The sequence below is a fragment of the Takifugu rubripes genome, chromosome 1 (genome assembly GCF_901000725.2).
Source record: "Takifugu rubripes chromosome 1, fTakRub1.2, whole genome shotgun sequence".
Classification (NCBI taxonomy): Eukaryota; Metazoa; Chordata; class Actinopteri; order Tetraodontiformes; family Tetraodontidae; genus Takifugu; species Takifugu rubripes.
Window position 1 is genome coordinate 28792851 of NC_042285.1, and position 14752 is coordinate 28807602.

General features: G+C 39.2%; 1 protein-coding gene across 1 annotated transcript in view; it reads left to right on the forward strand.

Moving 5' to 3' along the window:
• The window catches only part of ttn.2 (titin, tandem duplicate 2), a 166824-nt gene that overhangs the window by 60668 nt on the left and 91404 nt on the right, over positions 1-14752 (forward strand). The window contains 8 exon segments of the mRNA XM_029837082.1: positions 10455-10526; positions 10740-10817; positions 10900-10989; positions 11335-11379; positions 11694-13319; positions 13791-13841; positions 13949-14344; positions 14457-14735. Coding sequence (XP_029692942.1) covers positions 10455-10526; positions 10740-10817; positions 10900-10989; positions 11335-11379; positions 11694-13319; positions 13791-13841; positions 13949-14344; positions 14457-14735 — 2637 coding nt within the window.

The following is a 14752-nucleotide window of genomic DNA, read 5'->3' on the forward strand; positions in this document are numbered from 1 at the left end:
GATGTTCCTTTGAAAAATTTCTCCAAGATGATCAAGCCTGATGAAGACTTTGGAACTTGTAGTGCTTTCTCTGTTACTGATGGTCTAAAGACAGAGGGTGTCACAAGAGAAACCACAGCAAAACTTAATGAAAAGGTCTTTCCAATTACTTCTTTACAAAGGGAATTTCAAATAAATAAAGCAGGTCAGGAGTCCACACAACAAACATCGACACAAAAGAAAAAATGTGATAAAAAAGATACTGGTGACGCAGAAGCATTGAGAATCAAAATTCCAGTCCAAATAGTTCCACATCAAAAAGACATAATGGATACAAAAGTTTCTGACAGTAAGGAAGGTAGTAAAACAACAAAATTACCCCCTTTAACAAAAAGTATACCTTTAGACAAAACAGGTCTCCCGAAGAACGGTACCTCAGGAATTCTTCCAGAACATGAGAAAACAGCTAGAGTATGTGTGACAGTTATGGATTCATTGTCATCACATGAACCACAAGAGAAATCTGAAGAAACTATAGTCGAACAAGACCAGCTAACATTCAAGACACTTAAGGACAAAACATTTAAAGTTGCTCACATTAAGCAAAAGGAACCAACACAGGAAAAGATTGCCAGGAAGGTTTCTTCCGATACTTCCCTAAAAACAAGTCCATCATCTGAAGTAGAATTTGATGTTGGACATGAACCACTTATTTCAAAAATAGACAAACCACAAGACAAACCTGAAAGGTTTACCCAAGTCAAAGATGAATTGGCTCATAAACAAAAAGAAATAGGACAAAAATCTGCTATTTCAAAGAAAGGAGACAGTGACAAATCTAAACCTGAACCAAGAGCTCCAGGCAAAGACACTGCAGACAAAGAAGTAACACCAAAATTAGTCATAGTTAAAGGTAAAACTAAAAAGATAACTCAGTTTGAAGACGGTACCTCAGGAATTCTTCCAGAACATGAGGAAACAGCTAGAGTGTGTGTGACAGTTATGGATTCATTGTCATCACATGAACCACAAGAGAAATCTGAAGAAACTATAGTCGAACAAGACCAGCTAACATTCAAGACACTTAAGGACAAAACATTTAAAGTTGCTCACATTAAGCAAAAGGAACCAACACAGGAAAAGATTGCCAGAAAGGTTTCTTCCGATACTTCCCTAAAAACAAGTCCATCATCTGAAGTAGAATTTGATGTTGGACTTGAACCACTTATTTCAAAAATAGACAAACCACAAGACAAACCTGAAAGGTTTACCCAAGTCAAAGATGAATTGGCTCATAGACAAAAAGAAATAGGACAAAAATCTGCAATTTTAAAGAAAGGAGACAGTGACAAATCTAAACCTGAACCAAGAGCTCCAGCTAAAGACACTGCAGACAAAGAAGTAACACCAAAATTAGTCATAGTTAAAGGTAAAACTAAAAAGATAACTCAGTTTGAAGACGGTACCTCAGGAATTCTTCCAGAACATGAGGAAACAGCTAGAGTGTGTGTGACAGTTATGGATTCATTGTCATCACATGAACCACAAGAGAAATCTGAAGAAACTATAGTCGAACAAGACCAGCTAACATTCAAGACACTTAAGGACAAAACATTTAAAGTTGCTCACATTAAGCAAAAGGAACCAACACAGGAAAAGATTGCCAGAAAGGTTTCTTCCGATACTTCCCTAAAAACAAGTCCATCATCTGAAGTAGAATTTGATGTTGGACTTGAACCACTTATTTCAAAAATAGACAAACCACAAGACAAACCTGAAAGGTTTACCCAAGTCAAAGATGAATTGGCTCATAGACAAAAAGAAATAGGACAAAAATCTGCAATTTTAAAGAAAGGAGACAGTGACAAATCTAAACCTGAACCAAGAGCTCCAGCTAAAGACACTGCAGACAAAGAAGTAACACCAAAATTAGTCATAGTTAAAGGTAAAACTAAAAAGATAACTCAGTTTGAAGACGGTACCTCAGGAATTCTTCCAGAACATGAGGAAACAGCTAGAGTGTGTGTGACAGTTATGGATTCATTGTCATCACATGAACCACAAGAGAAATCTGAAGAAACTATAGTCGAACAAGACCAGCTAACATTCAAGACACTTAAGGACAAAACATTTAAAGTTGCTCACATTAAGCAAAAGGAACCAACACAGGAAAAGATTGCCAGGAAGGTTTCTTCCGATACTTCCCTAAAAACAAGTCCATCATCTGAAGTAGAATTTGATGTTGGACATGAACCACTTATTTCAAAAATAGACAAACCACAAGACAAACCTGAAAGGTTTACCCAAGTCAAAGATGAATTGGCTCATAAACAAAAAGAAATAGGACAAAAATCTGCTATTTCAAAGAAAGGAGACAGTGACAAATCTAAACCTGAACCAAGAGCTCCAGCTAAAGACACTGCAGACAAAGAAGTAACACCAAAATTAGTCATAGTTAAAGGTAAAACTAAAAAGATAACTCAGTTTGAAGACGGTACCTCAGGAATTCTTCCAGAACATGAGGAAACAGCTAGAGTGTGTGTGACAGTTATGGATTCATTGTCATCACATGAACCACAAGAGAAATCTGAAGAAACTATAGTCGAACAAGACCAGCTAACATTCAAGACACTTAAGGACAAAACATTTAAAGTTGCTCACATTAAGCAAAAGGAACCAACACAGGAAAAGATTGCCAGAAAGGTTTCTTCCGATACTTCCCTAAAAACAAGTCCATCATCTGAAGTAGAATTTGATGTTGGACATGAACCACTTATTTCAAAAATAGACAAACCACAAGACAAACCTGAAAGGTTCACCCAAGTCAAAGATGAATTGGCTCATAGACAAAAAGAAATAGGACAAAAATCTGCAATTTTAAAGAAAGGAGACAGTGACAAATCTAAACCTGAACCAAGAGCTCCAGCTAAAGACACTGCAGACAAAGAAGTAACACCAAAATTAGTCATAGTTAAAGGTAAAACTAAAAAGATAACTCAGTTTGAAGACGGTACCTCAGGAATTCTTCCAGAACATGAGGAAACAGCTAGAGTGTGTGTGACAGTTATGGATTCATTGTCATCACATGAACCACAAGAGAAATCTGAAGAAACTATAGTCGAACAAGACCAGCTAACATTCAAGACACTTAAGGACAAAACATTTAAAGTTGCTCACATTAAGCAAAAGGAACCAACACAGGAAAAGATTGCCAGGAAGGTTTCTTCCGATACTTCCCTAAAAACAAGTCCATCATCTGAAGTAGAATTTGATGTTGGACATGAACCACTTATTTCAAAAATAGACAAACCACAAGACAAACCTGAAAGGTTTACCCAAGTCAAAGATGAATTGGCTCATAGACAAAAAGAAATAGGACAAAAATCTGCTATTTCAAAGAAAGGAGACAGTGACAAATCTAAACCTGAACCAAGAGCTCCAGCTAAAGACACTGCAGACAAAGAAGTAACACCAAAATTAGTCATAGTTAAAGGTAAAACTAAAAAGATAACTCAGTTTGAAGACGGTACCTCAGGAATTCTTCCAGAACATGAGGAAACAGCTAGAGTGTGTGTGACAGTTATGGATTCATTGTCATCACATGAACCACAAGAGAAATCTGAAGAAACTATAGTCGAACAAGACCAGCTAACATTCAAGACACTTAAGGACAAAACATTTAAAGTTGCTCACATTAAGCAAAAGGAACCAACACAGGAAAAGATTGCCAGAAAGGTTTCTTCCGATACTTCCCTAAAAACAAGTCCATCATCTGAAGTAGAATTTGATGTTGGACATGAACCACTTATTTCAAAAATAGACAAACCACAAGACAAACCTGAAAGGTTCACCCAAGTCAAAGATGAATTGGCTCATAGACAAAAAGAAATAGGACAAAAATCTGCAATTTTAAAGAAAGGAGACAGTGACAAATCTAAACCTGAACCAAGAGCTCCAGCTAAAGACACTGCAGACAAAGAAGTAACACCAAAATTAGTCATAGTTAAAGGTAAAACTAAAAAGATAACTCAGTTTGAAGACGGTACCTCAGGAATTCTTCCAGAACATGAGGAAACAGCTAGAGTGTGTGTGACAGTTATGGATTCATTGTCATCACATGAACCACAAGAGAAATCTGAAGAAACTATAGTCGAACAAGACCAGCTAACATTCAAGACACTTAAGGACAAAACATTTAAAGTTGCTCACATTAAGCAAAAGGAACCAACACAGGAAAAGATTGCCAGGAAGGTTTCTTCCGATACTTCCCTAAAAACAAGTCCATCATCTGAAGTAGAATTTGATGTTGGACATGAACCACTTATTTCAAAAATAGACAAACCACAAGACAAACCTGAAAGGTTTACCCAAGTCAAAGATGAATTGGCTCATAAACAAAAAGAAATAGGACAAAAATCTGCTATTTCAAAGAAAGGAGACAGTGACAAATCTAAACCTGAACCAAGAGCTCCAGGCAAAGACACTGCAGACAAAGAAGTAACACCAAAATTAGTCATAGTTAAAGGTAAAACTAAAAAGATAACTCAGTTTGAAGACGGTACCTCAGGAATTCTTCCAGAACATGAGGAAACAGCTAGAGTGTGTGTGACAGTTATGGATTCATTGTCATCACATGAACCACAAGAGAAATCTGAAGAAACTATAGTCGAACAAGACCAGCTAACATTCAAGACACTTAAGGACAAAACATTTAAAGTTGCTCACATTAAGCAAAAGGAACCAACACAGGAAAAGATTGCCAGAAAGGTTTCTTCCGATACTTCCCTAAAAACAAGTCCATCATCTGAAGTAGAATTTGATGTTGGACATGAACCACTTATTTCAAAAATAGACAAACCACAAGACAAACCTGAAAGGTTTACCCAAGTCAAAGATGAATTGGCTCATAGACAAAAAGAAATAGGACAAAAATCTGCAATTTTAAAGAAAGGAGACAGTGACAAATCTAAACCTGAACCAAGAGCTCCAGCTAAAGACACTGCAGACAAAGAAGTAACACCAAAATTAGTCATAGTTAAAGGTAAAACTAAAAAGATAACTCAGTTTGAAGACGGTACCTCAGGAATTCTTCCAGAACATGAGGAAACAGCTAGAGTGTGTGTGACAGTTATGGATTCATTGTCATCACATGAACCACAAGAGAAATCTGAAGAAACTATAGTCGAACAAGACCAGCTAACATTCAAGACACTTAAGGACAAAACATTTAAAGTTGCTCACATTAAGCAAAAGGAACCAACACAGGAAAAGATTGCCAGGAAGGTTTCTTCCGATACTTCCCTAAAAACAAGTCCATCATCTGAAGTAGAATTTGATGTTGGACTTGAACCACTTATTTCAAAAATAGACAAACCACAAGACAAACCTGAAAGGTTTACCCAAGTCAAAGATGAATTGGCTCATAGACAAAAAGAAATAGGACAAAAATCTGCAATTTTAAAGAAAGGAGACAGTGACAAATCTAAACCTGAACCAAGAGCTCCAGCTAAAGACACTGCAGACAAAGAAGTAACACCAAAATTAGTCATAGTTAAAGGTAAAACTAAAAAGATAACTCAGTTTGAAGACGGTACCTCAGGAATTCTTCCAGAACATGAGGAAACAGCTAGAGTGTGTGTGACAGTTATGGATTCATTGTCATCACATGAACCACAAGAGAAATCTGAAGAAACTATAGTCGAACAAGACCAGCTAACATTCAAGACACTTAAGGACAAAACATTTAAAGTTGCTCACATTAAGCAAAAGGAACCAACACAGGAAAAGATTGCCAGGAAGGTTTCTTCCGATACTTCCCTAAAAACAAGTCCATCATCTGAAGTAGAATTTGATGTTGGACATGAACCACTTATTTCAAAAATAGACAAACCACAAGACAAACCTGAAAGGTTTACCCAAGTCAAAGATGAATTGGCTCATAAACAAAAAGAAATAGGACAAAAATCTGCTATTTCAAAGAAAGGAGACAGTGACAAATCTAAACCTGAACCAAGAGCTCCAGGCAAAGACACTGCAGACAAAGAAGTAACACCAAAATTAGTCATAGTTAAAGGTAAAACTAAAAAGATAACTCAGTTTGAAGACGGTACCTCAGGAATTCTTCCAGAACATGAGGAAACAGCTAGAGTGTGTGGGACAGTTATGGATTCATTGTCATCACATGAACCACAAGAGAAATCTGAAGAAACTATAGTCGAACAAGACCAGCTAACATTCAAGACACTTAAGGACAAAACATTTAAAGTTGCTCACATTAAGCAAAAGGAACCAACACAGGAAAAGATTGCCAGAAAGGTTACTTCCGATACTTCCCTAAAAACAAGTCCATCATCTGAAGTAGAATTTGATGTTGGACTTGAACCACTTATTTCAAAAATAGACAAACCACAAGACAAACCTGAAAGGTTTACCCAAGTCAAAGATGAATTGGCTCATAAACAAAAAGAAATGGGACAAAAATCTGCTATTTCAAAGAAAGGAGACAGTGACAAATCTGAACCTGAACCAAGAGCTCCAGGCAAAGACACTGCAGACAAAGAAGTAACACCAAAATTAGTCATAGTTAAAGGTAAAACTAAAAAGATAACTCAGTTTGAAGACGGTACCTCAGGAATTCTTCCAGAACATGAGGAAACAGCTAGAGTGTGTGTGACAGTTATGGATTCATTGTCATCACATGAACCACAAGAGAAATCTGAAGAAACTATAGTCGAACAAGACCAGCTAACATTCAAGACACTTAAGGACAAAACATTTAAAGTTGCTCACATTAAGCAAAAGGAACCAACACAGGAAAAGATTGCCAGGAAGGTTTCTTCCGATACTTCCCTAAAAACAAGTCCATCATCTGAAGTAGAATTTGATGTTGGACATGAACCACTTATTTCAAAAATAGACAAACCACAAGACAAACCTGAAAGGTTTACCCAAGTCAAAGATGAATTGGCTCATAAACAAAAAGAAATAGGACAAAAATCTGCTATTTCAAAGAAAGGAGACAGTGACAAATCTAAACCTGAACCAAGAGCTCCAGGCAAAGACACTGCAGACAAAGAAGTAACACCAAAATTAGTCATAGTTAAAGGTAAAACTAAAAAGATAACTCAGTTTGAAGACGGTACCTCAGGAATTCTTCCAGAACATGAGGAAACAGCTAGAGTGTGTGTGACAGTTATGGATTCATTGTCATCACATGAACCACAAGAGAAATCTGAAGAAACTATAGTCGAACAAGACCAGCTAACATTCAAGACACTTAAGGACAAAACATTTAAAGTGGCTCAAATTAAGCAAAAGGAACCAACACAGGAAAAGATTGCCAGGAAGGTTTCTTCCGATACTTCCCTAAAAACAAGTCCATCATCTGAAGTAGAATTTGATGTTGGACTTGAACCACTTATTTCAAAAATAGACAAACCACAAGACAAACCTGAAAGGTTTACCCAAGTCAAAGATGAATTGGCTCATAGACAAAAAGAAATAGGACAAAAATCTGCAATTTTAAAGAAAGGAGACAGTGACAAATCTAAACCTGAACCAAGAGCTCCAGCTAAAGACACTGCAGACAAAGAAGTAACACCAAAATTAGTCATAGTTAAAGGTAAAACTAAAAAGATAACTCAGTTTGAAGACGGTACCTCAGGAATTCTTCCAGAACATGAGGAAACAGCTAGAGTGTGTGTGACAGTTATGGATTCATTGTCATCCCATGAACCACAAGAGAAATCTGAAGAAACTATAGTCGAACAAGACCAGCTAACATTCAAGACACTTAAGGACAAAACATTTAAAGTGGCTCAAATTAAGCAAAAGGAACCAACACAGGAAAAGATTGCCAGGAAGGTTTCTTTTATCCCTTTTCTCGAGAAATCAAGCCAAGAATGGGAAGCAATTCCCAGTGTAAAATTGATAGATGAGTGCAGTACTGTAGTTCCTCATGAACCTACTGAAATTCAAGAAACACAGCCTCAACAGTTTTTGTCTTTAGCTCCTGTCACAGAGGTCACTGACAAAGAGTCAAGAGCACAAAGAGAATCCAAAGATATTGGCTCAAAAGAACCAGAATCTTTTACCGAGAGAGGACAGACACCAGACAGAAGCAGAAGAACCTCTCATGAAGAAGTTCAGTCTGAGACCTTTAAAGTAAAAGATGACTATGGCAGTGTCACTTCACTTGAAACACCTGAACGAAGCTTAGAAGAAGTGAAAAGGTTTTCAAAGGCTCCTGTAATGGAGGTTGCCTCTCAAATATCTCGCATAGTCGAAGATGGAAAAGTTCAACCTGACACTCTGGAAAGGGTCACTGCCCCTGGTAAACTTGTTGAAGTCAGTAAAGACAAAGTTCCTCAGTTGGAAGCTACTTCTCTGAAAACAGGTCCGTCTTCTATTAAAGAATTTGATGTAGGAGTTGAACCAAATACAGCAAATATACAGAAAACACAAGACAAACCAGAAAAGTTTACTCCATTTAAGGAAGAATTGGCTCAACCACGTAAAGAAATGGGCCAAAGGCCTGCATTTTTACTGAAACCAGAAGAAACAGATGAAAAAAGTTTGGTAGAAAGTCTAGAAAAACTCAGAGTTCCTGATAAAACCAAAGGAAAAGTAGTTGGTACTACTGTAACAGAGATAACAGCTAGAGAATCCAAAGATATTGACTCAAAAGAACCAGAATCTTTTACCGAGAGAGGACAGACACCAGACAGAAGCAGAAGAACCTCTCATGAAGAAGTTCAGTCTGAGACCTTTAAAGTAAAAGATGACTATGGCAGTGTCACTTCACTTGAAACACCTGAACGAAGCTTAGAAGAAGTGAAAAGGTTTTCAAAGGCTCCTGTAATGGAGGTTGCCTCTCAAATATCTCGCATAGTCGAAGATGGAAAAGTTCAACCTGACACTCTGGAAAGGGTCACTGCCCCTGGTAAACTTGTTGAAGTCAGTAAAGACAAAGTTCCTCAGTTGGAAGCTACTTCTCTGAAAACAGGTCCGTCTTCTATTAAAGAATTTGATGTAGGAGTTGAACCAAATACAGCAAATATACAGAAAACACAAGACAAACCAGAAACGATTTCTCCATTTCAGGAAGAATTGGCTCAACCACGTAAAGAAATGGGCCAAAGGCCTGCATTTTTACTGAAACCAGAAGAAACAGATGAAAAAAGTTTGGTAGAAAGTCTAGAAAAACTCAGAGTTCCTGATAAAACCAAAGGAAAAGTAGTTGGTACTACTGTAACAGAGATAACAGCTAGAGAATCCAAAGATATTGACTCAAAAGAACCAGAATCTTTTACTGAGAGAGGACAGACACCAGACAGAAGCAGAAGAACCTCTCATGAAGAAGTTCAGTCTAAGACCTTTAAAGTAAAAGATGACTATGGCAGTGTCACTTCATTTGAAACACCTGAAAGAAGCTTAGAAGAAGTGAAAAGGTTTTCAAAGGCTCCTGTAATGGAGGTTGCCTCTCAAATATCTCGCATAGTCAAAGATGCCTCCAAGACTGATGTAATGAAAACTGATGTTGATGGCAAAACACCATTTCAAATCACAGAATCTTTCACTAAACATAAAACATTAGATCAAGAGCAGCATAGTTCTGATAGAAATATGCCCCAAAATTCCACTTTTCAAGAGGGAATGGAATTAAAAGAGAAACCTGCAGTTACGTCAGTTGCTATGATAAAGTCTAACATACATGAGACCCACAGTCGTCAAGCATGTGAGAAACTAACTTACAAATCGATTAGCGAGCTATACAAGCCCACTTCAGTAGAGCCGTCAGTAACAGATGAAACCTGGCCAGAGATGGTTAAGATGAAGACTGATGCAAACACCCCAGACTTTGAGCACAGAGCTGAGAGGACTCAGAAACCAGCAGGTGTGCACTACATCCATCAGGAAGTTGAAACTGTATGGAGAAAGGAGAGGGAGACTCCACCCAACTTAGAAACACAGGTTTTTTCTTTGGAACCAGAAAGGAAAGAACATACACCCTCTCGAGATTCTACCAGAGGTATAAAACCAATCATAGATCACTTTTTTAATGAGCACCAAATGTCCTTGTGCACTTGCTCATGATCATGCTCTTCAGGAGATCCATTTTCTCTTTGTCTTCCTCTTTCAAGTCATGTCACCCATTATGTCTGGGCACAAATGTTTCCTTTCTTTGTTGAGACCTGTCAGCTGAGACACTTGATCACCCGATCAACTAAACCGACTCGTTCCATCTAAGATCTTATTGTAAATCTTTGTTGCTCCATAATCTTTCACTGTTTTCATGTTTCTGCTTAAATAGATCATTTGACGTGAGAAAATATTTTGCAGGCTTTTATTTTCCATCAGTGAATTCACATCTCTTCCTTTGTGTATTCTGTGGTGTGTTGGGGTTTGCATGCTTCACTTATCGACCCTTCTGGTCTTGGTGAGTTTCTGATTGTTGTATAATTTTAATCCTCAAGCTCCTGTGAAAGACAAGGAGTCTCCTGCACAAGTCAAAGCCACACTAGTAAAGCCAGCAGCTGATTACAAAGGTATCAGAGTTGTCTCAGATATTATTCTTTTTATTGTGTTACTCTTTGAGTATTACTCTTGAGCAAAAACAAATCTTTGATCCTGGTGAACCTGGTTACCTGCATCTTAAACATCATCTTAAGGTGACAATGAACTGAATTAAAAATGAGGTGTTTTTGGGGAGTGTGTAAAGCAGGACTATCAAGTTCCTATATACTTTATACCTCTTACAGAAGATGACAGAAAACCTGAAGTTACTGACACAAAGAAAAAGTTGGAGAGAATTGCCCCAGCTGATGAAGCACAGACAGGTATTTAGACAAGAATTCTTAAGAGGACATTTGTCTTCGTAATGTCTTTGAATTACTTCAGTTGACTCGTTTATGCTTGAAGTGGCCAAACCACAACCTCTTACAAGAGCTGAAGAACCTTCCAAGAAGGAGCAAGCAAAGCCACTGGTAGAGAAGATGACTCCTGAGACAGGTAGAACTATATGAGAAGGAATTGTCGTCCTTTTCACTGAGTGTGTCAGCATCAACTCTGTTGTACAGTCCTGTGGTGTCCTCAGTGTGGTGTGTCTCAGTAGATAGTTTTCTCTTACTAACTCGTGGATTTTGACATTAACACAAGCGTGGCATGATTGTTGTACAGTATATGAAATTAAATACAGAAAATGTTCTTTAAACACTTCTTCCCCTACTACTTAGTCCATGTGATGCTCATCTTTGTTGTCAGTCAAGCCAACATTAGTGTTTACTTGTTGGATCTTCACAGTCTTTCACACGTCTTTCAATGCTAACACTTTTCTGAACTATACCTCTATATTAGATGAAACCAAGGGACCTGTTCAAGCACCTGGAGGAGTCAAGAAAGGTAAGACCAATTTTTTCTGCTTCCTTTCTCTTCTTCTACACATCACACGTCACCTTTCCCAACTCGGTAGCTGTAACATGTTCCTGATCCTCATACAATCCATTTCAGTCAAAACATTTTGGGGAAAAAACCAAAAGAACCTGTTCCCATTTGTGTCCTGTTTTCTTGTTTTTAGGTTGATGTTTTAATTATTACATAGTGCTGTCTTTATTCTGTAATTCTGCTGTTGTTCTGGCCTCATGTGTTAAGTATGTGTTTATGTCTTCTGTGCGTCAGATGTCTCAGAAAGTAATGTCAAATCTTTGCTGCCTTAGAAATGGTTCTACACAAAAAAGGTAAAATTCTAATTGAAGAGACTGGAACATTTGAGATTCCAACTTTGAAGAAAACAACGAGAGTTGTGAAGGAAGTAGAGGAGGAGTTTGAGACAGTCAAACTCAAGAAGATTCCATCGGTAAAACCGAAGGAAGGCGAAGAAGAGGAAAAACCACAGAGAGTCACTAAAACAACAGTCTTCAATATTGAAGAGACAGTGACTAAAGAAGAGGCTATCGAGATGTCTGTCATCACCAGAAGACCAGCAGCAGAGATCACACCTCGACAGAAAGTTGAGATTGTGAAAAAGCCACAAATTTTTGAGTCCAAAGAACTGGAAGAGAAAGAACCACAGAAAAGTACCTGGGCCCGCCAGAAACCCAGTCCACAGGAGGCTATACCAGATGAGAAGATTGCTCTGAAAAAATCTGCCAAAGAACCAAAGCAGGAGGAAATTGAGCCACCAAGTGTGGCCTTGAAGAAAGTACAAAGATTACCTGTAGATGAAATGAAACCAGAAGAAGTCAAACTTAAACCTTTCAAAAAGCCTGCAGCTCTTGATGAACCAGAGACAGAGAAGAAAGAGAAGCCAGACAGAGATATTACACCTTTCCAGAAAGGAGAGAGGATCCCTCAAGAGGTTAAAGTTAAGGAGCAACAGAAGAAACCTGAAAAACCTCCACCAGAGGAAAGGGAGCCACAGGCCAAGCTCACAAAGCCAGCTGACAAAAAGAAAAGTGCAGAAAAAGCAGTTGAAGAAGCTAAAGCACCCACTGAGATCAAGAAAATCCCCAAAATGGAAGAGGAGTTGGAAAGTGTTAAACTGAAACCCCTTTCTGTGCCTTTAAAAGTGGCTGGAGAAACTGAGAAGAAACCTTCAGAGGAGAAAGGAAAGATACCAGCAGATGATTATCAGCTTCATCGCAGAGTTCCAGATGAAAAACCAAAAGAGCAAGAGCCAGAGCTTAAACAAAAGACACCTGAGATCCCTGAAGCTCTTGAGAAGAAGCCGGAGAGGACAACTGAGGTTGTAACTATTCCAGAAGAAGAGATACGTGCTCCACCACCATCTGTTAAGAAACCCAAAAAGACTCCCGAGGAGCCCAAGCCACTGCAACTGAAGAAGGGAGTCATATCAAAGGTGAAAGATGAAAAAGAGGAGGTTATTCTGAAACCAGTGGAGCAACTCAAGAAGGTCCAACTGAAAAAGACGCCATCTCCTAAAGTTGAAAAGCCTATAGAAGCAAAGACAATCTCCGGTGAGAAGATGCCTGTTCTTAAAAAGGTTCCTAAAATGGATTCACCCCAAGAAAATGCTGAGGCCATGAGAAAGAGCCTAAAAAAGCCCTCACCAGAGGAGACTACAACACGACCAGAAAAACCGGATAAAGAGAAGATTCCACTGGTGAAGGAGGTTTCTCCAGGGGCAGTCCAGATGAAGAAGATTGCCACACAGCCAGAGGAGGAGGTGTTTGAAGAGGAGTTTGGAGTGGAGGAAAAGGCTATACAGGAAGAAGAGGAGGCCTGGGGCTGGGAGCTGGTGCCCCAGGACAGTTATGGGTCTGAGGACTGGCAAGGTGAAGGAGAGGACGGTGCTCTGGAGGTTCCAGGTGTGACAAGGAGAGGTGAGATGGATGGTGGAAGTACCAACTCCCGTTGTTGGGTGAAGGCATGAAAAATCCTTCATACCCACAATCATTTCTCTCCATCCCCACCATCACATGTCCATCTAAGCTCTTTACCTCATCTTCTCTTCAGTGTGACGTGACTCCATGATCTGTTTTTCGTGTTCTCGTTCTCGTTCTGTGTCTGGTCATTTTGTTTTTCATTCCAGTCACTTCCATCCATCTTAGGGCTTTTTCCCACACTCGTCCCATCTGTTCTTATTCCATCTCTTCTTGGCTTGTGTTTATAACCTAAAGAGGTTTATCATCATTGCATCATTATTTCATCGCTGTGTTTTCATACCCTTTCACACTCGCTCTGATTGAGAATGCCGGTGCCTGCATTTCTAGGGGTTGTTCATCTCTGAGGACGAGCACGAGTATGTTTGGGCTTTAGTTTATGTGCAAACTCATTTTATTGTTTCTAACCAGAGGGTCAACCAGCTGAGCAAGTAGGAAGAGGTCGCGGTCGAGGACTCAAACGTATGTGTTCTTTCATGAAACTTGCTTTTAATTTGTTCTCAATGAGTTGATGAAGTTTTTCTTAACTGTGAACTTTCTGAATAGATTTTTTCCCATTTGTATTTCAGCCAAACAGACCCCGTCCCCTGGAGAAGGCAGGGGCCGTGGGCTCAAACCTGGAGGAAGAGGAACACCTCCACCAGAGGACCCTTTTGGAGGGTTTAAATTGAAAGCTGTCCCTCTGAAATTTATCAAGAAGCTTCAGGACATCGTGTTGCAGGAGGCTGAGTCAATTGGCTCATCTGCTGTGTTTGAATGTGAGGTCTCACCTTCTACCGCCATCACGTCGTGGATGAAAGATGGTGGTAACCTGCGTGAGAGCCCCAAGCACAAGTTCACCTCTGACGGCAAAGATAGAAAATTAAACATTATTGATGTGCAGCTGTCTGACACTGGTGAATACACCTGTGTGGCCAAGAACGCTGGAAAGGAAATATCCTGCACAGCCAAGCTGATTGTGGAAGGTACTGATGTTTGCTGTATTACAAGAATGACACGTTAGGAGAAGGCTGGCGTTCCATTTCTGCTCAAGCATCGGCCTTTGATGTAATGCACACAACCCTTCTGTTTCTCCAGAGTTACCTGTGAAATGGATCAAAGAGCTGGAGGAAGAAACTTCGGCGCTGAAGGGCCAGCCAATATACATGACCGGTGAGCTGAACAAAGAAAGAGACGTGGTCTGGAAGAAGGATGGCGAGATCCTGAAGAAAAAGGCGGGCAAAATTCAGATCAACATCATTGGCATGCAGCATGCCGTGACTATCCAGAACAGCTCCGAGGAGGATGCTGGTTCCTACTCATGTGAAGTAGCAGACCAAGAGAATGTCAAGACTTCAACAAATGTCAAAGTGATTGGTAAGCAAAAGAGGATG